Consider the following 26,694-nt stretch of genomic DNA (forward strand, 5'->3'; position numbering starts at 1 on the left):
GCCACTTAAATACATTCCTGCTTCTTTTACAATCACCTAGTTTGTAGCAATTACCAGACTGCACATTGAATGTTTTTTATTTGTATCATAACTGGAGCAACACAGTTGTCTGAAACATAATTCCACCTGTTACAGCTATTCAAGTACAATGGGGTTACAGAATTCAAATATTACAATCATGCAGAAAATTAATTGTAGGTCATGTAGCGTGGAGTAGCACTGAACTTGGCATAAGACTTGATAACTTTATTCACAGCTTCCAAAAAATCTTTCTCCGTAGCAATTTTTCGACGTGCTCGAATAGCAAACATCCCAGCTTCTGTACAAACACTACGGATCTCAGCTCCTGGGGAGAAGTGAAAAATATAACAAAGCATGATTACATCACTTCGTTTGTTGCACCATGACAGTCACAAGATTTGTCTTGATTAATCGACTAGGGCTGGTTGAAGTGTAATCTTATACAGGAGTTATATTGTCCTGGATAGGAAGATTTTCAAATCTGAAATTCAGCGTATGTCACCTTGTTTTTGAATCTGGAGTTTGTGGACCCAAGAGGTTAAAAAAAGGTACATCTAAAAGGACAATTTAGAAGCCACAGAAGCAGGAGCCATAGTCTGCTATATGAGATTTTTCATAGATTGTGAAAAGTTGATATCCATTGGACTCAACTTGCACACCAATTACTGAAAGCAAACGTTGATCACACCTTAGGTACTGTATGTAGATTTGGTCACCATACCTCAGCTATAACTTAGACTGCAGGATTGTCATATGAGGAAAAGTTAGATTAGCTAAGTCTATATTCACTGGAGTTTTGAAGAATGAGGAATTCTCTCTGAAACATAAAATACTGGCAAGGCTGCACCAGGGGAATGAAAACCAGGATTGAGAAGAGGATCAATCATGACTATACTAAATGTTGAAACAGACTTGCTGGGCTAAATAGCATATTAGTGTTCTTGTTAACATGGTTTTGAATATTAGCATGTGTAAACATTCAGAATTAAACATCTTGGAACTGAAAAGGTTCATAACATATGTATTTTTAGAAATAGCTTTGAAAATTACTTTAACTCACCTGTACTGTTAGGACACAGTCGAGCAAGCAATTCAAATCTTATGTCTCTCTCCACACTCATGGAACGTGCATGGATTTTGAAAATATGAGTTCGGCCCTGAGTCAAAAATCAAAGGCAGTTTAAAAACTATAGTTTACATGCCATATTTTAATTATTTGTTGATAGAATTTTTTTTTTCATATTTGATTTCAATCATAGCAGGAACATTTATAAGGGAAAACTGGTAGTCTGGAATTCAGTTTGCAGGTGAATCTAAAGTGTAGCAATGTTACAACTGTAGTCACAATTTTTTTTACTAGTTTACACCATATACAAAATTGCTTTGTACAAGGACTATAGAAATTCAATAAAGATTTGGAAAATAATTGCAACTTTTTTCAGGTTCATAAGTTAATATTCCAAATGTATTGAGGAGCATTTTTCCATACCTCAAGATCCGGTAAACTGAATTCAATTTTACGGTCTAGTCGTCCAGGTCTCATCAGAGCTGGATCTAATGTATCAGGTCTGTTTGTGGCCATCAGTACTTTAATGTTGCCTCTGGGGTCAAATCCATCAAGTTGGTTAATAAGCTCCAGCATTGTACGCTGAACTTCATTGTCACCACCAGCACCATCATCAAAACGAGCACCTTGGAGGGAAAAAGAAAGTGTCTTTCAAATGCTAATGCACATGCTTAACATTTTAATCAGGAGGAATAAAATACAGAAAATGGGCCTTTTTGAATAACTGAAGTGGTGCAATATACATGTCATGAAAACAGTGCGCTCAATGAGGAGAGACTTTCAGGACAGAAGCTGACAGGTAGATTTCACAGGAAAGTTGGAAAATCATGCATGGAATTTTGACTCCATGCCATGCAACTCTTTCTTTTCAACTAGATGCCTGGTGAAGAGAAGCATATTGTGCAACTTTTGACCTTTACTCATCAGGACATATGCATTAATGCCAAATTTTAAAAGGGAATTTGTTGACTAATTCCAAGTGTACTCAACTTTCAGTAACAACCTATTTAAGATGATCTTTTGAGCTTAATATAGTTGCCAGAAGCCCCAAATTCATATGCCTGTCTTCTACACAAAATGATGTTCAGGCAATGCACCCTTGGCGAACTTAGTGGAAAATAGCTCATTGATGCACATTCTATGGCAAATAGAATTGCCAACCAATCAGTATGTTTTCCCTGTGTGTTATAACATGTTGCTTTCTTTTGAAATTTGCCATTCTTTCATGTCCTGATGAGTTAATTCCTTTAGTTCATTTTGGTTGGTTGTGGTTTCAGTAAGAAAACATTGTTTGGCATAATTTACAATTATGTTGATGGTACCAAAATGTTTAATCAAGTCAACAAATAGATTCCAAAAGAGCTTCATCATCTAACAGCATGGTACAACCATCTGATCAAATATTGACTTAAATTTCCTTACACTGTTTCAAACGGTCATTTAGCCCCAAGACACCCATTTCTCTCAAGAAATTAAATACAAGTACCTCCAATTGCATCAATCTCATCAAAGAATATTAGACAAGCCTTCTTTGTTCTGGCCATCTCAAAAAGTTCACGGACCATCCGAGCACCCTAAATGGAATAAAAATTAAGTATATCTGGAACAACTCTGCTGGTGTAATAATGTGGTAGAAGTCACTTTATTTAACTTACAAAAAAAATTTAGCAAATTATTAGCTGTTGCAGTCTACTTATTTTTCCAGAGACTAGCAATTTAAAATTTTCACAAAAATTGTTGGATGATCAAATTTGCATGATTAGCTTCACAAATGACTTTGTCAAAGGACAGGTCTTCAAAGACTAAAGGCCTACTCAAGTAGTGTGTTGCAGTGTCAGCATAAATATATGCGCCCCTACTTGAGTGAGGCTTGGATTACTAAACTTCACAGAGAACTATTCACACTACTCCAAGAAATGTCAAAGTTTTTTTTGCTTTTACCTCTCCCACATACTTTTGTACCAGTTCAGATCCAATCACTCTTATGAAGCAGGCATCTGTCCTGTTTGCCACAGCTCGTGCACAGAGTGTTTTCCCTGTTCCTGGTGGTCCGAAGAGCAGCACTCCCTTTGGTGGTTCAATACCAAGGTTCACAAAACGTTCTGGCTGAAAGTCAGACAGACAGTGACTTGATACAACTTTTCTCACATATACGATACTTAGCAGCTTATAAGTTATAGTAGCTAAGTTAAAATAACAAAACAAATCTAGTTAATTGCGATCTACATCCCAATTGTTCGAAAACTCTTAAAAAAACTAACATTATTGCACAGACTGAATAATAAAAACAAGTCAGTATTAATCAAATAATGATACCAGATGTATACTTACATGCAGCAAAGGAGTTTCCACTACCTCCCTCAATTTCTCAATCTGTTCTTTACAGCCACCAACATCACTGTATGTCACATCTGGCTTCTCTTCCACCTAAAAATGCATTGAAGCACTGATTATTGTAATTGTTTACAAATTTAGCCTGAAAGTACAATTGTTACTATTTAGGGAGGGATGAGACCATGAGACCAATTTGAATTCAAGAATAGGGATTTTAAGATTTTGTTTTAAAAGCACACAGGGGACCACAAGCCAACACAGTTCAGTAGCAGTGGGATGACAAATGAACAGGATTTGGTTCAGAAGGTACCGATTTAAATTGTCACCTTTACTGCTTCGAAGAACCAGGGCTGAAGTTGTCAATAGTGTTGTGGAAAAAAAAGGGGTAAATTACGGTCCATGCACGTTTAAACACTCAAAATTAAGTACTTCTAAAAAAAAAATTCCAAATAATGAACAATGAAAATTTTGGGATTAGTAAAGGTTAGTTCACAAAACTAAAAAGGGATTATTCTTTTAGTCATTGTGCTGCTCAGTTAGTGGGAACCAAAAACTGAAACATTACATTGATGTGACTCTAATAATATAATGCATCTCCCAGTACATAAAAACTGTTGAGTATTTTAAATTGATTCTGAGTACAAATGGCAGACCTCAAAACTGAATATTCATACATGGTGAAAGATTTAAAAAGATTAGTAACTCATCAAGATACAAAACCAAACTCAAAACCAACTGAGCCACTAATCAAGTTTTTAAAAAAAAAGAAATGTAACCTATTTTGAAACTTCATTTCCTGAATCAGTACTCCCTACTTTAAAGCAAACAGTAGTCATAGAGACGTACAGCACAGAAACAGACCCTTCGGTCCAACCCGTCCATGTCAACCAGATGTCCTAATCTAGTTCCATTTGCCAGTACTTGGCCCATATCCCTCTAAACCCTTTCTAGTCATAGACTCATCCAAATGCCTTTTAAATTGTAATTGTACCAGTCTCCACTATTTCCTCTGGCAGCTTATTCCATACGCACCACCCTATGTAAAAAGCTTGCCCCTTCGGTTCCTTTTAAATCTTTCCCTTCCCATCCTAAACCTATGCCCTCCAGTTCTAGACTCCCCCACCCCAGGGAAAAGACCTTGCCTATTTACCCTATCCATGCCTGTCATGATTTTATAAACCTCTATAAGGTCACCCCTCAGCCTCCAATAGTCCTGACAATGAAGTCTGAAACCAACAAAGAGTTAACATTTAAGATTTTATTGGGAAGCCTTACAGATTTATCCAATTAATCACTAAACCTTCAATTAAACAAGTTCACTGGTTCCTTCTCCTTAGGTATTATATGTAGTCCATTTCAAATCTGAATAATCCATTTTCTCTTTCCCCAAAAGAGACATTTTACTCTGCTGTCTTTACTAACTTAAGTCCCATATGTCTCAATTCCAAGTTTGAATACTTTTCTATTTCACCACAGAACTGAAACGGCCCTAAAGAAACACACAAATTACTTACGTTAGTGATGTATCATTCCTTATCATTTCTCTTGACCTGTTTGCCTTTGATTTCTCCTCAATGCCAAACTCCTTTGTCCAGCTGACTCCACTGTTAACTCTCCAGATACAGTCATAGAAAACCTCCTGTACAGAATTTTCTTCCTAACCTTTAGAGACCCAAGATCACTGAATATTTGTACTCTAAGTCAGTTCACATATATACAGTCAACAACTCAGCTCCACCCCACTTGATCATTCCACTGCCTGATTTGTCAGGCTGCTCAACATCAGTGAAGAGAAACCAGAGTTCTGAAGAAGAAATACCGGACCTGAAACATTAACTCTGATTTCTCTTCACAGATGCTGCCAGACTGCTAAGCTTTAAGGAATTTCTGATTTACAGCATGCATTTTTATTTACTCAACATTGGTCTTGGATGATCTGAAACTCCCTTCAATTAAGTATTGAGAAGATCAATGGTACCTCCAGACATGAGGGGCATGGATAGGTTAAAAAGACAAGGTATTTTCCCTGGGGTGGGGGAATTCAGAACTAGAGGGCAAAGTTTTAGGACTAGAGGGGAAAATTTTGAGAGAGACCTAAGGGGCAAATTTTTCATGCAGAGGGTGATGAGTGTACAGAATGAGTGTATAGAATGCCAGAGGAAGTAGTGAAGGTTGGTACAATTACAACAATTAAAGGCATCAGGATAGGAAGTGTTTAAAGGGATATAGACCAAGTGCTGGCAAATCGGACTAGGTCAGGTTAGGATATCTGGTCGGCATAGACGAGTTGGACCAAAGAGTCTGATTCCGTGCGGTACATCTCTATGACTCCAATCTAGTCTCAATAAATCCCCCATTTTGGTCACTACAACCAATATTACTCTGTCCAATAGCCCTGTCTTCAGTGGTTTAGATCCCAAGCTAGAATTCACTTTCTAAATCTTTGCGACTCTCTCGCCCTTTGGTCTTTAAAGTCTATCTCACCTTATAGCTCTGCTTTTCATTTGGAGTGAACGACTGTCTGATTGCAGTGCTGCAAATTACCTTGGAATGTTTTACCATGCTAAAGGCGTTACAAGTTTTTTGCCGCTGGACTTACTTGCATCATGGTAACTGTGGGATCAATCTTTGGAGGCAATGGAATATGGATTTGATACTTGTTTCGATCCACACTGTCAAAATGTGCAAAGAAGTATTTTAAAATGTTATTCAAATTCAGGCATAATAGCTTTATATTGACTACATTGTTGATGCTACAGTATAAATTGAATCTTAGTGCAATTGTGAATCTGAAATTTCCTTAAATTTGATTAGTTTAAATGCATAAAATATTTAAGTCAGTAAAATATAAGTACATGTCAGCTGGCACATAGAAAAATTAAAGATTTTGTTCATACCCAACTCTCATTCCTTCCTCAATGTCAGTAGGAGCCACCTGGTCACTTAAATCAACTACAAATTTTGCAAATTGCTTCACGTTAATTATGTACTTAGGATCTTCTGAATCTGCATTAATGATCTTTGTACATCTATAAAAAGAAAAAGGTGCATTTATTAAGTTTCAGCAAGTACTAGGAGCAGCAATTACTATTTTATATGCTGTTGCATTGTTTTGGAACTTTGGAGAAAAAAGAAGTTAAAACAGCAGCACTTTTAAAAGGGACAGGAACAGAAAGGCAACACATGGTCTCTGCAGGAGAGAAAGAAACCCACACTGCTAACTGACACAGCAGTGAACCTGCATGGTTACTGCCTTTGCTGTTGAATTCATGTATCACTGGACACCGGAGTGCACCTGGGAACATTAACAAAGAGAAATTCATAACTGATCTTGGAGGAACCTTTTTGGGAGAGGTCACAGCATGAAACAGATAACTGAATAGTTTTAAGTGCAGCCTTGGGGCCCTGCTGTTAGCCTGCAGTAGTGAGTAGAGGGGTTCTTTCTTACTTATATGTTTTATTGAGATATGTCTCTTGATTAAACTTTAAAAAGCCATAAGTATTAAGTTAGCCTGGAGCAGTGTTTTGTAAAAGAAGACTGTGCTATTTTGCTAGGTACGCAGATTGGAAGAAGCAAAATGGCCTTTAGTCGAATGTGAGTGTTTAGGGAGTGTTTATGTATTACTGAGGATTATATCTGTACTAAATGCCATTGGTTGTAAATCCTATCAGATTGAATGGATCGGTTGGAGTGAGAGTTAGAGGCAATGAAGAATCTACAAGAGCAAAGGGGTGTGATGGATGGCATTTATAGGAAGGCAGAAAAGTCTCAGATGCAGTCATATAGATGGGTTAACTCCAGGAAAGGTAAGAAAGGTAGGCAGATAGTGTAGGAGTCTTTTGTGGTGATCCCCACTTCAAACAAGTATGTTATTTTGGAAAACGTAGGGGGTGTCGGATTCTCAGGAAAATGTAGCACAAACAGCCAAGTTTCTGGTATTGAGACTGGCTCTAATGCAATGAAGGGTACGTCGGGTTCCAAAAGATCAATTGGGTTAGGGGACTCTAGTCTGAGGTACAGACAGACGTTTGTGGCCAGCAGCAAAATAAATCAGAATGGTGTGTTACCTCCCCTGGTACCAGGATCAAGGATATCTCAGAGAGGGTGCAGAATGCTCTCAAAGGGAAGAGGGCTCAGCAAGAGGTCATTGTACACATTGGAACCAGCGACATAGGAAAAGAAAAAGTTGAGATTCTGAAGGGAGAATAGAGGCAGGAATTTACAAAGGACGTCATCGAGTAGTAATATCTGGATTACTCCCAGTGTATGAGCTAGTGAGGGTAGAACATATGAATGCATGGCTGAAGAGCTGGTGTATGGGAGAAGGATTCACATTTTTGGATCATTTGAATCTCCTCTAGGATAGACATGACCTGTACAAAAAGGACGATTGTACCTAAATTGGAAGGGGACTAATATACTGGCAGGAAGATTTGCTAGAGCTGCTCGGGAGAATTTAAACTAGTAAGGGGGCGTGGGGGGAGCAGGGAGATTGTGAGGAAAGAGATTAATCTGAAATTGGTACAGTTGAGAAAGGAAGCAAGTCAAACAGTCAGGGTCAAAGCAGAGAACAAAAGCAGGACTGATAAATTACACTGCCTTTATTACAATGCAAGAGGCCTAACAGGGAAGGCAGATGAACTCAGGACATGGTTAGGGACATAGGACTGGAATATCATAGCTACTACTGAAATGTGACTTAGGGATGGACAGGACTGGCAACTTAATGTTCCAGGATACAAATGCTACAGGAAAGATAGAAAGGGAGGCAAGACAGGAGGTGGAGTGGCATTTTAAAAAAAAATTATAGATATTTTTATTGGAAATTTAACATTTTTACAAGTTTATAAAAATAAATTTAAAAACTCTCAAGTACAAACATTGATATACAATTAAATCTTAAATAAATAATAACCAAAATTTAACAAAAGAAAAATACCAAGAGAAAAAAAACAAAACTCAACTAACTACTAATCTAACCTACAACTAAGCAAAGTGTATAATTAAGCCTCTTACATTATTCAAATAAGAGAAAGAAAAAAAACAACGGATAACACAGAAATTGGATAGTGAGATACATGCTCGGAACGTGTTAACATCAAATGTAACAAAACCCGTATTCGTGCGGGATTCTCCCAAGGGGCCCCGGACCAGCCAGGTTCGCAATCTCAATTAAATAAAAGCCCTTGTTAGGATGGCCAAAATATCTGTATTTATATAATTCAAGAAGGGCCGCCATATTTTATAAAATAATTCAGTCTTTCAGTGCACCATATTTGTAAGGAAGTCAAGGGGAATACATTCCATAATTAATCTGTGCTAATTTGAAAGTCCAGGGAAGCCCTCAGCCACCCAGTTCACCAAAATATTTTTCCTTGCACAGAAAGAGAGAATAGAAAATAATCTCTTCCCGTGCATATCCAAGGAGGGTAAGTTCGAAAAGCCCAAAAGGAGAGATACAGGGTCCACTTTAATTTCCGTTCCTAAAATTTCTGTCAGGGTACTTGCTACTTTAGTCCAGTATCTACGGATCTTATGACAGGTCCATAGGCAGTGTACAAGAGTGCCCACCTCTATTTTACATTTGGGACACACTGGAGATGCTCCTCTCTTAAATTTTGCCAATCGATCCAGTGCTATATGGGCTCTATGAAGTATCTTCAGCTGGATAGCCTGAGTTCTGTTGCAGATGGTGATTTTTCTGGCATTTTCCCAAATGCCATTCCACATTTCTATAGAGACTTCTAGTCCCAAACCCTGATCCCATGTTTTAAGCAGATTGTCCATATCTCCCGATACTTCAACATGTAGTAAATGATAAATAGTGCTGACGGAAGATACTCTCATTGGTCATAGCATTCTACATTCTCTACCTGATTTATAAAGACTATCTAATAACATAGTCTTCTTCTGTATATAATCTCGAATTTGGAAGTATCAAAAGAGGTCTCCATTAGGTAATCTGCATTTCTGACGCAGCTGTTCGAAAGACATCAGGACCCCTTCTTTAAATAGATCCCCTAAACATGAGATACCCCTGGATCTCCAGAGTTTAAAAGTGGCATCTGTAAACCCCGGTTGAAATCCCCATGCTCCCACTATCGGAGCATAGGGGGATGTTTTATGTGAGTTGCCCTCATTTTGCCGCATTATATTCCAAGCTTTAAATGTGTTTAATATTATAGGGTTTTTACAGTGATCCGTAATGATTTTCCTCTTGTCTGAAAATAAAAGGTTAATAAGTGGGCATTTTACTTGAGAAGCCTCGAGATCCAGCCAGATTGATTGTGGGTCAGACAAGACCCAATCAGCTATGTAACTTAATAGGGAACTTAACTGATATTTCCCAAAATCTGAAAAAGGGGGATATAAACTGGAGTGGGGTGGGTGGGGATGGGGGGGGTGGCACACCAACATCAATTATCTCTTCCAATTTATCTAAGAGAGTCCAAAAATTCCTTGGCCTTTTCCGGCGATCTGAAGTTGTACATGGATCCTTCATGGCTGAAGTGTAGCGTAAGGTGTACTGAATATTTAAGTCCCTTAAACACTTCTCCGCCTCATCAAACACCTTCTTCTTTCAGACCAGAGCTGGGGAAAAGTCCTGGGATAACATGATCTTGGATCCTTTATAGATCATGGCTTGGGGATCTTTTCCAAGATTTCTAGAGGCTTCTAGGAGTATCTGCCTCACGTTATAGCTCTGCCGCCGGAACAGGACCGGGCGGGGGCGCTGGTTCGAGCCGGGCCCGCATATTGCGATCCGGTAGGCCCATTCCACCCTTACCTGGCCTGATCCAGCCTCCAGATTTAACAGCTGTGGAAGCCATTGTTCAAGAACCTCATAAGCTGGCCTTCCTCTTCCCGTTCGGGAAGGCCCAGCAAATGAATATTTTTTCGATGGCCTTTAGCTCCACCCCGGCGCTCCATTTCCTTAATGTCTTGGTCGTGCTTTTTCAGCGCGGCTGAGAGCGAGTCCCATCGACTTCAGGATTCTTCAATAAAAGCATCGATCTTCGCATCCAGTTTGGAGATGATTTCCACAAGGCTCGCCACCGTAGGCAAGTCCCCCGGGGCGGCTGCAGATGCCTCTGCTGCAGCTGGGGAGCGTGGAGGAGGGGTTCCTGCCTGCTGAGAGCTGTGGGCTCCCTTCCCTTTAGTCATTTTTACTGAAGATTAACTTGTTTAAATTCAATACGAAACAACTAATTAAATTAAACAGCTATTTTAAATGATTTGGTGAGTGTGGTGGGGGTGGGTGACCCACTTTGCCCAAGTCTTAGGAGGAGCACTGTAGACTCAGACTTGCTGGGTCGCCGCCATCTTGGATCCCCTGGAGTGGCATTTTTGATAAGGGATAGCATTACAACTGTACTGAGGTAGGATATTCCTGGAAATACATCCAGGGAAGTTATTTGGGTAGAACTGAGAAATAAGAAAGGGATGATCACCTTATTGGGATTGTATTATAGACTCCCTAATAGTCAGAGGGAAATTGAGAATCAAATCTGTAAGGAGATCTCAGTTATCTGTAAGAATAATAGGGTGGTTATGGTAGGGAATTTTAATTTTCCAAACATAGACTGGGACTGCCATATTGATAAGGGTTTAGATTGAAAGGAATTTGTTAAGTGTGTACAAGAACATTTTCTGAATCAGTATGTGGATGCACCTACTAGAAAAGGTGCAAAACTTGACCTACTCTTGGGAAATAAGATAGGGCAGGTGATTGAGGTGTCAGTGTGGGAGCACTTTGGGGCCAGCGACCATAATTCTATTAGTTTTAAAATGGTGATGGAAAAGGATGGACCAGACCTACAAGTTGAAGTTCTAAATTGGAGAAAGGCCAATTTTGATGATATTAGGCAAGAACTTTCAAAAGCTGATTGGGGGCAGATATTCGCAGATAAACGGATGGCTGGAAAATGGGAAGCCTTCAGAAATGAGGTAACGAGTGTCCAGAAACAGTATATTCTTGTTAGGGTAAAAGGAAAAGCTGGTAGGTATAGAGAATGCTGGATGACTAAAGACATTACAGGTTTGGTTAAGAAAAAGAAGGAAGCATATGACAGGTATAGACAGGATAGATCGAATGAATCCTTAGAAGAGTACAAAGGCAGTAGGAAATCAGGAGGGCAAAAAGGGGACATGAGATAGCTTTGACAAATCGAGTTAAGGAGAATCCAAAGGGTCTTTCCCAAATACATTAAGGACAAAAGGGTGACTAGGGAAAGAATAGGGCCCCTCAAAGAACAGCAATACGGCCTTTGTGGGGAGCTGCAGGACATGCTAAATGAGTTGCATCAGTTTTTATTGTGGAAAAGGACATGGAAGATATAGAATGTAGGAAAATAAATGGTGACATCTTGAAAAATGTCCATATTATAGAAGAGGAAGCGCTGGATGTCTTAAAATGCATAAAGGTGGATAAATCCCCAAGACCTGATCAGGTATACCCTAGAACTCTGTGGGAAGGTAGGGAAATGATTACTGGGCTCTTTGCTGAGATATTTGTATCATCGATAGTCACAGGTGACATGCCGGAAGACTGAAGGTTGTTAATGCGTTGCCACTATTTAAAAAGGCATGCCAGGGAACTATAGACCAGTGAGCCTGACATCGGTGGTGGGCAAATTGTTGGAGGGAATCCTGAGGGACAGGATGTACATCTATTTGGAAAGGTAAGGGCTGATTAGGGATAGTCAACATGGCTTTGTGCGTAAGAAATCATGTCTCACAAACTTGGTTGAGTTTTTTGAAGAAATAACAAAGAGGGTTGATGAAGGCAGAGCAGTAGACGGACTTCAGTAAGGCTTTCAACAAGGTTCCCCATGGGAGACTGTTTGGCAAGGTTAGGTCTCATGGAATACAGGGAGAACTAGCCATTTAGATACAGAACTGGTTCAAAGGTAAAGACAGAGAATGGTGGTGAAGAGTTGTTTTTCAGACTGGAGGCCTATGATTAGTGGAGTGGCACAAGGATCTGTGCTAGGTCCACTACTTTTTGTCACTTGTATAAATGATTTGGATGTGAGCATAACAGGTATAGTTAGTAAGAGGTGTAGAGGTATAGTTTGCAGATGACACCAAAATTGGAGGTGTAGTGGACAGCAAAGAAGGTTACCTTGGATTACAACAGGACCTTGATCAGATGGGCCAATGAACTGAGGAGTAGCAGATGGAGTTTAATTTAGATAATTGCGAAGTACTGCACTTTGGGAAAGCAAATCTTAGCAGGACTTATACACTTAATGGTAAGGTCCTAGGGAGTGTTGGTTCACACTTCCTTGAAAGTAGAGTCACAGGTAGAAAGGATAGTGAAGGTAGCATTTGGAATGCTTTCCTTTATTGGTCAGAGTATTGAGTACAGGAGTTGAGAGGTCATGTTACGGCTGTCAAGGACATTGGTAAGGCCACTGTTGGAATATTGCAAGCAATTCTGGTGTCCTTCCTATCAGAAGGATGTTGTGAAACTCGTAAGGGTTCAGAAAAGATTTACAAAGATGTTGCTGGGATTGGAGGATTTAAGTTACAAGGAGAGGTTGAACAGGCTGGGTCTGTTTTCCCTGGAGCGTCAGAGGCGGAAGGGTGACCTTATAGGAGGTTTACAAAACCATGAAGGGTGTGCATAGGGTAAATAGACAAGGTTTATTTATCCACTAGTATGGGAAAGTCCAGAACTAGAGGGCATAGGTTTAGGGTGAGAGGGGAAAGATATAAAAGAGACCTAAGGGGTAATTTTTTCACGCATAGGGTGGTGTGTGTGGATTGGGCTGCCAGAGGAAGTGGTGGAGGCTAGTACAATTGCAACATTTAAAAAGGCATCTGGATGGTTATATGAATAGGAAGGGTTTGGAGGGATAAGGACAAGGTGCTGGCAGGTGGGACTAGATTGGGTTGAGATATCTGGTCTGTATGGATGAGTTGGACCGAAGGGTCTGATTCCGTGCTGTACATCTCAAGACTGCATACTCTACCAGCATGAAGTCAAACGCTTAGTTTTATATTAGTAACAATGCCAAACACCCCTTTATAGCTTCTAACACATCTTCCAAAGCATCGCCGCCATGGCAAGTGACAAGTCTTCCATTCTCTCTGTTTGGAAGTTAGGATCATCCAAAATTAAGTACACCCAAATAGAGATCAATATCAGAAAGATATGTTCACTAGACATGCCCACTGTGTACTAAATTGGAACTAGCACAACACAATCTTTGGATGGCAATGTAAAATTCCATGATAAGAAAAGATTATATATTTCAGCTGAATTTCAATATATGTACTAAGTGGATAACTGCCCACATCAGCAACAGTAAAAATGTTCTTGTTCCCTTTACTCCTCTTGAAGTATATTACCAAAGGAAAAGTTAGAGGAAATAAATCTACATCCTTCAGTTCAAGAAAACATTGTAAAACTAATGCTCCCACACTTAACATTTTTCCGTATTCAAATTGTTTAATTGAAATGTATGAGTTTCAATACTTGGGAGATTATCAGAACATAGTACAATGCAGCACAGGAATAGGCTCTTCAGACATCCATATCTGCACTGACCACGGTACCGTTCTAAACTAATCCTATCTACTTGCACGTGACCATGGACATCAAATACACATAGTTATATGAAGTTCTGAACTGTTATGACATGGTAATAGAAATGGTGGAACAATGTCTGCCTCTGGAAATTCACACGGCTGAGATTATCATGAAGGGCACATCTTTTCAGCCTCACCTCTCACCCAAAGCATGGTAACTCTGAGGTTACACCACCATCAATCATCTCTAACAACAGAGCAGCCGTATGGTCCTGTGGGACTGAGGCAACTATCTTTTATTATGAAACAGAATCTCTGTTTCTGAAACATTTCTGCTATGCAACCATGCAATTAAGTGACAATATGACTGCATTAGTCAAAAAGATTTTTCTGTTCTTTGTTACTGACAGAATTATTAGGTTTTAATTCATCTCCACTGCACCTTCAGAATCAGAAGTGGCCATTTGGTTCTTTAAAAAATAATCCGAACAAATGTTACTGAACTGCCTGCACCTTTGTTTGTAATGTTGTTTCCTCTAAACTCCAACCATCTCTGCCTTGATTATGTCAAATCACAAAACATTTCATTTTAAATAACCCTAAATAAAATAAAAAATTCCCAACTTCTCACTCTAGATAATTTTAATTTAATTGCACTTCAATGACTTCCTAGGCTGAGGTAATTACCTTTTCATTTTCACCGATCAATATCCTTTGTAATTTTAATTATCAGTACTATAAATTACAATATTGTGTTGTCCAATTTTCCTGTCAGTAACCGATAACACAATGAAGGAAAATACTATAGGAACAAATTAATTCAAATACACTGTACGGCCATCTATTCATCAGGAATGAAAGACAGTTACATTAACAAAATATATAGGTTTTGAGTTCCAGGTGACAAGCAAGCAATCTCAACAATATCAGGAAATTCATAACTTCTTCAGTTTTAAGATTATTTTAAAAATACATACCTTGCAACCTGCAACGGCTGCTCACTTTGCAGGGTTTGTTTGTCAGCTGCCAAATCCCATAGTGCTGGAGGAGCCAGACCAGTATCAGACTCCTTGATACCTACAAACAAAAGGAATCCGATCTTTTAAAAAAAAGTTTACATTTATTTTGGCAAGTTAAATTGGTCAGGACAATAACTGACATCTTAAAAATGGGATGCAAATGTTACTGTAATTCTAGCATGTTATGCAAATCTAACTGCCCTTGAGAAAGTTGTGACGAGCTGCCTTCCTCAACCACTGCAATCCAATGATAACCTCCTTGTACATCAGATATTTGTTCAAAAAATACAAATGTTAGGAAGTAACCAAGCATATATTAAATGTGATTCAGATGGTGTCTCAAACTTTTAAAACTATTATTGGTTTATGATAATATGGTCATGGTCAATATAATATTAGTTTGCAAAATTCTTAAATCAAAGGAAATCCCAATCTTTAAAGATGGGAATTTTAATACAAGAGAAATCAAAATGCTACGTGGAAAGCAGAAATAAACGTATCCATATTTGTTTGACATGTCAAGTAACCAGTCAATTTTCTCCTCCGACTAAACTAAAATACAATAGAACATTAAAATTTAGATTTTTTAAACACAGAATTGCAATGAGCAAGAAATCCAAATTGTCTTACTGGACTTAAAATATTCACAATGTTTGTCTTCACAGATGCTGCCAGATTTGCTGAATTTCCTCAGCTCTTTGATTTTATTTCAGATTTCCAGCATCTGCAGTATTTTGTTTTAATCTGCTTAAAACAAAGTTAGCAGCTATCAGATAACTAACAAAATTGTCCATGTGATAACATAACTTAAGCTTCAAAGCAGTACCAACCGGAAGCAAGTTCAGAAAGAAGCGGTGAGACTTAGGAGAGGAATTATAGTTATAAACAGAGGTTTAGGGGAGAAATAAATGATTGGTGCAGATGGATAACACAGAAAGAGATCATTCCTGTGAGTAGATCAAGTAAATTATTCTCAAGAAGAGGTCTGCTTTTCCATTTGACAATACAGAAGACAAGGGGTCTTGAAGCCAGTGGCTCAACAGTCTAGAACACAAAAGGAGGTATATTTGCTGTGATTTTACAATATTCACCACCATTCAAGACTCCTCAGAAACTGAAGCAGCCCATGCCGAAATGCAGCATGTCCCAGACAAAATCTAAGCTTAGACTGCAAAGAGAAAGTGAGGACTGCAGATGCTGGATATCAGAATCATGAGTGCGCTGTAAAAACACAGCGGGTCAGGGAGCATTCAAGGGCCAGAAAAATCAACATTTCAGGCATAAGCCCTTCATCAGGAATGAGGCATGTGGGCGGGGCGGGGGGGGGGGGGGGGGGGGAAGCGAAGCTGAGAGATAAACCCGAGGTGGGTAGGGCTGGGGGCGAGTTGGGCGGAAGGAGCTGAGAATGTAATAGGTAGATGAAGGTGGGAGAGAAGGTGACAGGTATGGTGGAGCGGATAAACGGGAACGACGATGGATTGGTCAAGAGGGTGGTGCTGAGTTGGAGGCTTGGGATTGGGATAAGGTGGTGGTGGTGGTGGTGGTGGTGGGGGGGGGCGGTGGAATGAGGAAACTGGTGAAAACCACATTAATCCCGTGTGGCTGCAAGGTTCCAAAGCAAGTTAGTTTCAGCGAACATCTCTGGGACACCTGCACCAACCAACTCCACCACGCCATGGCTGAAAACTTCAAATCCCAATCCCACTCCACCAAGGACATGCAGGTCCTGGGCTTCCTCCATCACCAAATTGTAACCACCTGACACCTGGAGGAAGACCGTCTCATCTTTCACCTTGGGACCTTGCAACCACACAGGATTAATGTGAATTTTACCTTACCTCAGTCTCAAGCCTCCGTAAGACCATAAGACATAGGAGTAGAAGTGAGGTCATTCGGCTCATCGAGTCCACTCCGCCATTCAATCATGGCTGATGGGCATTTCAACGCCACTTACCTGCACTCTCCCCGTATTCCTTAATTCCATGCAAGATTAAGAATTTATCAATCTCTGCCTTGAACACATTTAATGTCCCAGCCTCCACTGCACTCCGTGGCAATGAATTCGCAGACCCACCACTCTCTGGCTGAAGAAATGTCTCTTCATTTCCTTTGTAAATTGACCCCCAGTAATTTTAAGGCTGTGCCCACGGATCCTAGTATCCCTACCTGACAGAAACAAATTCCCAGCGTCCATCCTTTCTAAGTCTTTCTCAGTTTCCTTCCTCCCAGCCCCATTCCCCCCCTCCCATTTATTTCTCAGCACCTTTGCCCCACAAGCCTTATTCCTGATGAAGGTCTTATGCCTCAAACGTCAATTCTCCTGCTCCTCAGATGCTGCCCTGACCTGCTGTGCTTTTCCAGCACCACATCTGTGATTCAGACTACAAAGTGGCAAATACCATTCACTCCACACAAATGCCAGGCAATGGCAATCTCCAGCAAGAAAAAATCTAACCCTAACCTCTCAACAATCAATGGCATTACCATTTCTGAATTGACAACAACAACCTGGAGTTACTATTGACCAGAAATTGAAATATAAATAAAATGACAAAGCAAGCTGACAGCACAGAATCCACAAACATTCAGTCCCTCTATCACAGAGGCTCAGTAGCTGCAAACGTGCACTGTCTATGGGGTGCACAGCAGAAATTCAGCAAGGCTCCTTTGATGGGAATTCCAAACCCAAGACCTATCATTTAGAAGAACAAGGGCGGCAGATACATGAGACCACCACCAACTGCAAGTTCCCCTCCAAGCAACTCACCAACTTGACTAGGAAATATATTGTTGTCCCTTCAGCGTCTCAGAGTCAAAATTCTGGAATTCCTTCCCTTTGAGAGTTCTACTTGTTTTGAGTGACAGCACAAACGATAATACTTAACCCACGCCTATATATTCTGACACAAATTAAAACTGCATTCATTTAACAATCAGAACGGTTATAATTCTGAAGTGTTGTAATCTTAGACTACCCACCACATACACTTCAGGACTAATGAAATTCTTTTTATTAACATTATTTTTAAAACAAATTTGGATCAAAAAGGCATTACACTGACAACATTAATTAAAATACTGCCGGAAAAGTTTAGAATTTTATGGTTGTTTTTTTCCTCAACTTGATTCCACTTCCTTGAACTCACTTTGTCATCCGTTAAGAATATGGCGAATCTGAGTGTAACCTCAAATCCAAATTTCTATCTCCCTGATTATCTTTCAACCTCTTGTTTAACAAGAAACTATGTACTCTATTAAAAACATTCAGGGGTTTTGCTTCCACCACCTTTTCTGGAACAGAATTCCAAAGATTAAAAATCTGAATACTCCTTGTCTTTTTAAATGGATAACCCCTGATTTTTCTCCACATTTACTTGTTAGGAGGATCCTCTTATAAGTCTCAATCAAGTCACCTCTTATTCTTCATGTGAAAGATCAAAATAGTCGTTAATTGGTTTTATTCAAACATACCGGTCAGCTCATTAATTTTCTTGAGAAGCTGCTGGATGTCATCCTCTACTTGTTTGATTTGCCTGGAATATGTACTCTGACCCTACAAAACATGAAAAATGAGAAAGATAGTCACATTATTGCCACGAAATCAGGTATGAACTGACATAAGCCAGATATCATGCAGCTTGATCACTGGGGTCAATAAAATCTGATGCCCTTAAAAAATTAAACAAATGAACTTTTCCAATGATTTTAAAAGCATCCACATTCTAAAAGAAAGAAATCATGCTTAATAACCACCAAGCCCACAAATGCCTTTATTTCTGCTTTCGACTGAAGAATAACTTTGAAAAACATGTATACAAACCAGTATCATACATTAACCTCTTCATGAGATGTGGACAATGCTGGTTAGGCCAGCATTTATTGCCATTTCTAATTTCCCTTGACATGGTGATGGTAATGAATATAAGTTTGCTAGCTGAGCTGGAAGGTTCATTTTCAGATGTTTCGTCACCATACGCGGTAACATCAGTTAGACTCTGGTGAAGCACTGGTGTTAGTGACCCATTTTCTATATATGTGTTTAGGGTTCCTTGTATTGGTGACATCATTTCCTGTTGTTTTTCTCAAAAGAGTGGTAAATGGGGTCTAAGTCGATGTGTTTGTTGATAGAGTTCCAGTTGGAATGCCACGCTTCTAGGAATTCTCATGCATGTCTCTGGCTTGTCCCAGAATGGATATGTTGTCCCAGTCGAAGTGGGACATCATATGTAAGGATACTAGTGAGAGTGGGTCATGTCTTTTTGTGGCTAGTTGATGTTCATGTTTCCCGGTGGCTAGTTTTCTGCCTGTTTGTCTGATGTAGTGTTTGCTACAGTTCTTGCAAGGTATCTTGTAAATGACATTAGCTTTGCTTGTTGTCTGTATGGGTTTTTTTTTACCCTTATGACAGATCTTCTCAAAACTTGCAAATGGTGATGGTAAGTTGCCTTCTTGATTTGCTAGAGTCTTTTAAGTCTAGGTACACCAGGAAGGAATTCCAGAATTTCAGTGACAGTGAAAGAACAATGATAGAATTCCAGATAAGGACGGTGAGTGGTTGAGAGGAACCTGCAGTTGGTGCTGTTGCCAGGTATCTGCTGCTCTTGTCCTTCAAAGTAGTAGAGGTCACAGGTCTAAAGGTTGCCATAGAAGAATGATAAGACTTGGATAGCCCTGGTCACAAACTGAAATGTTCTTCATATTTCTCTTGTGGAGCAAATGGCCACATTTCCTTCATCCATCCTCAAATGATTGATGGTAGTTTGGATTTTCTATTAAAAGTTGAATTGTGGACCTTTATCACACTGATCAGTTATCAGGTTGCTATTAGCGATGTTTACAGTCAACCAGGAGGGTGTGCCATCAAATGAGAGATCTATTGTCAGTGAGTAGGGTGTGGCACATGTTCCACTACAATTTAAACTAAACATGTGGTTTTCTTTGAGTTTGTGTCAATGGGAATGCTTTGTTAGTTGTCAGCAGTGATGTACTTTGAAGGTGATCTTTTCCCTGCAGACACCAGGAGGTCAAAATGCACCATCATAGGAAGTCGCACAAACTGCCTTGCTCTCAAAACTCATTATTTCCTGAAGGTGAATATCGAATAAGTTTGTGAGGCAGCTCCTAAGCAAGGTTAAGCTGCAATATTCCACTGATGGTGAAGCAGCGCAAAACATGGAAACTTTGCTGCCACAGATGTTTCCCACCAATTTCCATATGAGATTCTTTCTCCTCTTCAGCTTTGCTCCAGTGTTTCAGAAGTGCCCTCATAGGTCTAAGGAGGAAGGGAGACTATAGTCTGAATGGGTCCTTCTTTTAAAATAATATATCAATCTGAAGACGTCTGACCTGATGCAGTCAAGCAGACAACTGAATCCTAGGCACCAGGCTCCTGTTCCAAGCAGTTAAAAACAGACTCAAATTGGCGAGCCCAATTCTTTCATGTAGCAGATTGATTCTCTGAGGAAGGAGCAGAGAAATTGGATTCTTCAAAGCGAAGGAGAAAGTTACAGCCACAGCAATCATTTCACTCCACGCTGACAATTTTTGAAAAATGTAGGAACTCAACTAGAGTCTGGTTAGTTGCTTTCTCTATTTTAATTTATTTACTTTGTAAATATGCTGATTCCATCAGAAGTATTAGCTTGAAGCAAGATTAGTTTCATTCAAACAAGGAGCTAAATTATAAACATTGTGGAAAAACCAACAAACGATTAGAGTTGAAATTTACAGTTTATAAGATTGGCAACTGAATATACTAGAGTACTTACATAAGTCTTCAGGAGGGCAATATCCCCTTCATCTAATGCTGCAAACAAATAAAAGAAGGTATAATCAGAAATGAAAAGTATATTAGCTGAAATTAAGAATCATTAGAATGATAACTGGGCTAAAAAGTAATGTTTTTGATGATAACATGAAACGACTTTCACAAATAAAATTAAAGGGAAAATAATCAGTTTAAAATGAAGTAAAAATACTTGAAGTTAGTGCTCACTGAGAGCTTGAGTAGCTATCAGAGACACAGTGTGCGTTTAGACGAAAGCTAAGATTGTGTGGGATGTTGGGGACTTCACAATCCGGACAAAGAGAGAGAAGCAGCTGAACGTGATCTCAACTTTAATGACAAGGATGTTCTTATGCAAGTCAATAAATAGCAAGTTAGTTTAGGTAAAGATAATTAACCATGAGAAACCGTAGGCACCTCCTGCTGTTAGACTAGTAGTTATGCAGAGCACAATTCTGCATTGAGCATAGGCAAGGCAAATGTTAAGTCTTCAAGAATTATCACAGGCATAGAGATTGAACCCATCGTGTTGGCATCATTCTGCATCAAATCTTAGACATTGAGGAACTGAATTAATCAGTACCCACTTACCTCAAGACTTTAGAACTGACTATTGAGTGACAGTCCATACAGGTTCACCAGACTAAGCAAGATACTATAAAGGAGAGCAAGATTTGTCATACAGTAAACCTGAAGAGTTAAGAGATAGGAGTAGAAATTTAAAAATTAATATTTTGGAACACCTCAATGTGACTCAGAAGGCCATTTAGAAGTCATTTGCATGTTTCCTCCATTGCATGGTGCATACAAAAATGGTCTTATACCCACAAATCATTATTTCCTGACAATCCAAGAGATAAACATATCTGAGGAGGCTTGGGATACAGGGAAATCTGGGATTCGGAATTGGCTGGTCCAGAGAAAACAGAGGATGGTGGTAGATTGGAAGCATTCAGCCTGAAGCTTGTTTACCAGCAGTGTTCCACAGGGATCAGTTTGGGACCTCTGCTCTTTGTGATTTATATAAAATGACTTGGATAAGGAAGTAGAAGGTTGGCTTAGTAAGTGTATAATGACACAAAGGTTGTTGGAGTTGTGGATAATGCGGAAGGCTGTTGTAGGTTGTACTGAGACATTGACAGGATACAGAATTGGTCTGATAAGTGACAGACGGAGTTCAACCTGGAAAAGTGTGAAGTGATTCACTTTGGAAGGTCGAACTTGAATGCAGAATACAGGGTTAAAGGCAGGATTCTAGGCAGTGTGGAGGAACAGAGGGATCTTGGGGTCCATATCCATAGCTCCCTCAAAGTTGTCACCCAGGTTGAGAGGGTTGTTAAGAAGCTGTATGGTGTACTGGTTCTCATTAGCAGGGTGATTGAGTTTAAGAACTGCAAGGTTATGCTGCAGCCCTGTAGGGCCCTGATGAGACCACACTTGGAATATTGTGTTCAGGTCTGCTCACCTCATTGTAAGTAGGATGTGAAAGTTTTAGACAGGGTGCAGAGGAGATTTACCAGGATGTTGCCTGGATTGGAGGGCACAACCTATGAATAAAGGTTGAGGGAACTAGGGCTTTTCTTACTGGAGTAGAGAAGGATGAGAGGTGATTTGCTAGAGGTGGACAATATGCTGAATGGCATACATAGAGTGGATAGCCTTCTTAATGGCCTTCTGAGTCACATTTTCCCCATTGCAGAAATGTCTATCACGAGGGGATATAATTTTAAGGGGATTGGAGGAAGGATTTGCAGAGATGTCAGAGGTCGGTTCTTTTCTCAGAGTGGTGGGTGCGTGGAATGCTCTACCAGCAGTGATAGTAGAGTCAGATACATTAGGGGCATTTAAGCGGCTCTTGGATAGACACATGCAAGATAGGCAGCATCCAATGAGGAGGAAAATCATGTTTCCGGCAAAAGGGCTTTTGCCCAAAATGTGATTTTCCTGCTCCTTGGATGCTGCCTGACCTGCTGTGCTTTTCCAGCACCACTCTAATCTAGACTCTGATCTCCAGCATCTGCAGTCATCACTTTCACCCACATGCAAGATAGTACAATGAAGGTTATGTAGGTTAGTTTGCTCTTAGAGTAGGATAAAAGGCCAGCATAGCATTGAGGGCCAAAGGGCTTGTACTGTGCTGTACTGTTCTATTTGGTCTATAGTGGCTACAGTCAAAGAGTTACGACAAACCCAACAGCAGATGCAGATATCACTGCAATTATTAAGTATTTCCTCCAATGTGGCATGGGCTTGGAAGCCTCCAGCTGCTTGCATGGCTACTTCCACCAAACACATTTTAATGGATGGGAAACTCTCAACATGAACGATGGCCAGCTTTATTTCTGCGCTTTTCACATTAAAAAGGCTCACTTCCAATAAAAACAACAATACTCCTAACTTCTACACCCAATCACTAATGCCAAAAAAACCTTGCTTTGGTTACAACCAGCTTAAAACTGGCTTGAGCTACTAACTGAAAGTCCCCAAAATTAACACAAACATCTGGCAATGTACATGTTTTCCATGCACCTGGTGTCAAGTTAAAATTAACCAATAAGTCTGACTTTGAAAATTTGGCAAGGGTTATCTTTACAATTCTAAATTTGGAAACTGCAGGCCCTAGTTTTACTGCCCTTGCAATGTCAAGGCTTGCCCACCCAAGCACTATCTTGAAACCGTTTTATTAAAAACAATTTACATTTACTGAAAAAATCAAAAGTAGGGAAAGCATAGAACGGGGGAGGGTCAGAGTTTAAGGATAAAGAATTTCTGATTTAATAGGGATGTGAGAAATCTATTGCCAGGCTAATTTTGGACCGAAGGATCTGTTTCCATGCTGTACATCTCTATGACTCTATTAGGCAAGAACTTTCAAAAGCTGGTTAGGGACAGATGTTCGCAGGTAAAAGGATGACTAGAAAATGGGAAGCCTTCAGGAATGAGATAATGAGATCCAGAGACAGTACATTTCTTTTAGGATGAAAAGAAAGGCTGGTAGGTGTAAGGAATGCTGGATGATCAGAGAAATTCAGGGTTTGCTTAAGAAAAAGAAAGAAGCATATGTAAGGTATGGACAGGATAGATTGAGTGAATCCTTAGAAGAGTATAAAGGCAGTAGGACTATATATAAGAGGGAAATCAGGAGACAAAAAGGGTACATGAGATAGCTTTGGCAAGTTGGGCTAAGGAGAATCCAAAAGGTTTTTACAAATACATTAAGGACAAAATGAGAACTAGGGAAAGAATAAGGGCCCTCAAAGATCAGCAAGGCGGCCTTTTGGGGAGCCGCAGGAGGTGGGGAAATACTAAACGAGTATTTTGCATCAATATTTACTGTAGAAAAGGAGATGGAAGATATTGAATATAGGGAAACAGATGGTCATATCTTGAAAAATGTCTGTATTAAAGAGGATGACATTCTGGATGTCTTGAAACACAAAGGACCAGATCAGGTGTACCCTAGAACTCTGTGGGAAGCTAGGGGAGCGATTGCTGGGCCCCTTACTGAGATATTTGTACCATTGATAGTCACAGGTGAGGTGCTGGGAGACTGGAGGTTGGCTAATGTGGTGCCACTATTTAAGAAGGGTGGTAAGGACAAGCCAGGGAACTATACACTGGTGAGCCTGACGTTAGTGGTGGGCAAGCTGTTGGAGGGAATCCTGAGGGACAGGATTTACACATATTTAGAAAGGCAAGGACTGATTAGGGATAGTCATCATGGCTTTGTGCATGAGAAATCATGTCTCACAAACTTGATTGAGTTTTTGAAGAAGTAACAAAGAGGATTGATAAGGGCAGAGTGGCAGACGTAATCTATATGGATTTCAATAATGTATTCGTCAAGGTTCGCCATGGGAGACCGGTTAGCAAGGTTAGATCTCATGGGATACAGGGAGAACTAGCCATTTGGATGCAGAATTGGCTCGAAGGTGGAAGAAAAGAGGGTGTTGGTGGAGGGTTGTTTTTCAGACTGGAGGCCTGTGACCAGTGGACTGCCATAAGGAACACTGCTGGGTCCACTACTTTTAGTCATTCATCTAAATGATTTGGATGTGAACAGAGGAGGTATAGTTAGTAAGTTTGCAGATGACACCAAAGTTGGAGATTTAGTGGACAGCGAAGAAGGTTACCTCAGATTACAACGGGATCTTGATCAGATAGGCCAATGGGCGGAGAAGTGGCAGATGACATTTAATTCAGATAAATGTGAGGTGCTGCATTTTGGGAAAGCAAATCTTAAAGCACATATACACTTAATGGTAAGGTCCTAGGGAGTGTTGCTGAACAAAGAGACCTTGGAGTGCAGGTTCATTACTCCTTGAAATTAGAGTCGCAGCTAGATAGGATAGTGAAGGCAGCATTGGTCCTTTATTGATCAGTACTGAGTACAGGGGTTGGGAGGTCATGTTGCAGCTTTACATGACATTGTTAGGCCACTTTTGGAATATTATGTGCAATTCTGGTCTCTTTCTTATCAGAATGATGTTGTGAAACTTGAGAATTTGAACTATAGGGAGAGGTTGAATTGGCTGGGGCTGTTTTCCCTGGCACTTCGGATGCTGAGGGGTCACTTTAAAGAGGTTTATAAAATCATTAAGGGCATGGATAGGATAAATAGATAGATAAAGTCTTTTCTATTAATTGTTGTGTGGTGTCCATTCATCTGTTGGGGTGGGGAAGTCGAGAAGTAGACAGCATAGTTTAAGGGCGAGAGTGGAAAAGAGACCTAAGGTGCAACTTTTTCACACAGAGGGTGGTAGGTGAATGGAATGAGCTGCCGGAGGATGTGGTAGAGGCTGGTACAATTGCAATATTTAAAAGATTTATTGATGGGTATATGTATAGGAAGGGTTTGGAGAATTATGGGCCCGGTGCTGGCAGGTGGGACTAGATTAGGTTAAGAAGGTCGGCAGGGACGAGTTGGACCGAAGAGTCTGTTTCCGTGCTGTACATCTCTGCGCCTCTCTGGTCGTTAGTCTTTGGGATTTACTTAAATCAGCAACAGAAGCTGGTTCATTGAATGTATTCAAAGCTGTCAGACCGTCAACTTGGGCACAGCAAAATGGCACGAATAGAATTGGCTTAACAGGTCAAAGTAGAGGCTGATGATTTTGGATAAAGAAAATAAAATGATGGTCATGACCCAAGGAGCTGGATTCTGCTCCTGAACGGCACAGTAACAGGGCCTCTGCGCCCAAAACAGACTCCATTCCTGACACCAGTTCAAGTCATCAACTCACCTCGAATGGGCTTTTCTTCTTCTTTTTCTTCCTTAGCTTTACGTTGATCGGTTCCCAGGTAATCTGGCATGATCACAACAATTCAGGCTCGGCCTCAAACCCTAAACTCGGAGCGTTACACAGCACTATTCCAGGCCCTACTCCCAAAGTGCACCGCGCCGGAAATTACCTTGACAGTATCCGCTCTGTGACTACTTGGTCCCGCCGTCGCCATCTTTGTGATGGGCAAAACAAATTGTGCTGAAACAACATTTCCCATCAGAGCACATATTAACGTGAGATTAGTTATTATTGATGAAAGCATTTCGTTTAATAGCAGTGGAGGTTTTAGCTGATTTTGGAATAAATTGTTGGTACTTCCAAGTAAATAATCCATACAATCTTATCGCAGCAAACTCTGCAAGATGTGTCAAGAGTGTCAACAGGGATACCACTATTACACGTGGGGACACCACCCACCATGTCCATGGCAGGTACTCATGTGACTAGGCCAATGTCATCTATCTCATATGCTGCAGGCAAGGATGCCCTGAGGCATGGTGCATTGGTGAGACCGAGCAGAGGCCACGGTAACAGATGAATGGACACCACACAACAATCAACAGACAGGAGTGTTCCCTCCCAGTCAGAGTTAAAAGGAGTTCTGGAGTTTATATATTAATGAACCAAACTAGCAAAATTACTCTAAA

At 40.1% G+C, this 26,694-nt stretch overlaps 1 protein-coding gene across 1 annotated transcript; it reads right to left on the reverse strand.

The window, feature by feature from the left end:
• Positions 1 to 61: 61 nt before the first annotated feature.
• Positions 62 to 26,154, reverse strand: psmc2 (proteasome 26S subunit, ATPase 2). Its single transcript, XM_060843158.1, has 12 exons — positions 26,006 to 26,154; positions 20,746 to 20,783; positions 18,449 to 18,530; positions 14,936 to 15,035; positions 6,319 to 6,450; positions 6,021 to 6,093; positions 3,419 to 3,514; positions 3,029 to 3,193; positions 2,574 to 2,661; positions 1,511 to 1,713; positions 1,082 to 1,178; positions 62 to 346 (listed from the first exon to the last, which is right to left on the reverse strand). Exons 1-12 carry the CDS (start codon positions 26,073 to 26,075, stop codon positions 189 to 191), a joined length of 1,302 nt encoding a protein of 433 aa, XP_060699141.1. The 5' UTR covers positions 26,076 to 26,154; the 3' UTR covers positions 62 to 188.
• Positions 26,155 to 26,694: the final 540 nt, after the last annotated feature.

The sequence above is a fragment of the Hemiscyllium ocellatum genome, chromosome 23 (genome assembly GCF_020745735.1).
Source record: "Hemiscyllium ocellatum isolate sHemOce1 chromosome 23, sHemOce1.pat.X.cur, whole genome shotgun sequence".
Lineage (NCBI taxonomy): Eukaryota > Metazoa > Chordata > Chondrichthyes > Orectolobiformes > Hemiscylliidae > Hemiscyllium > Hemiscyllium ocellatum.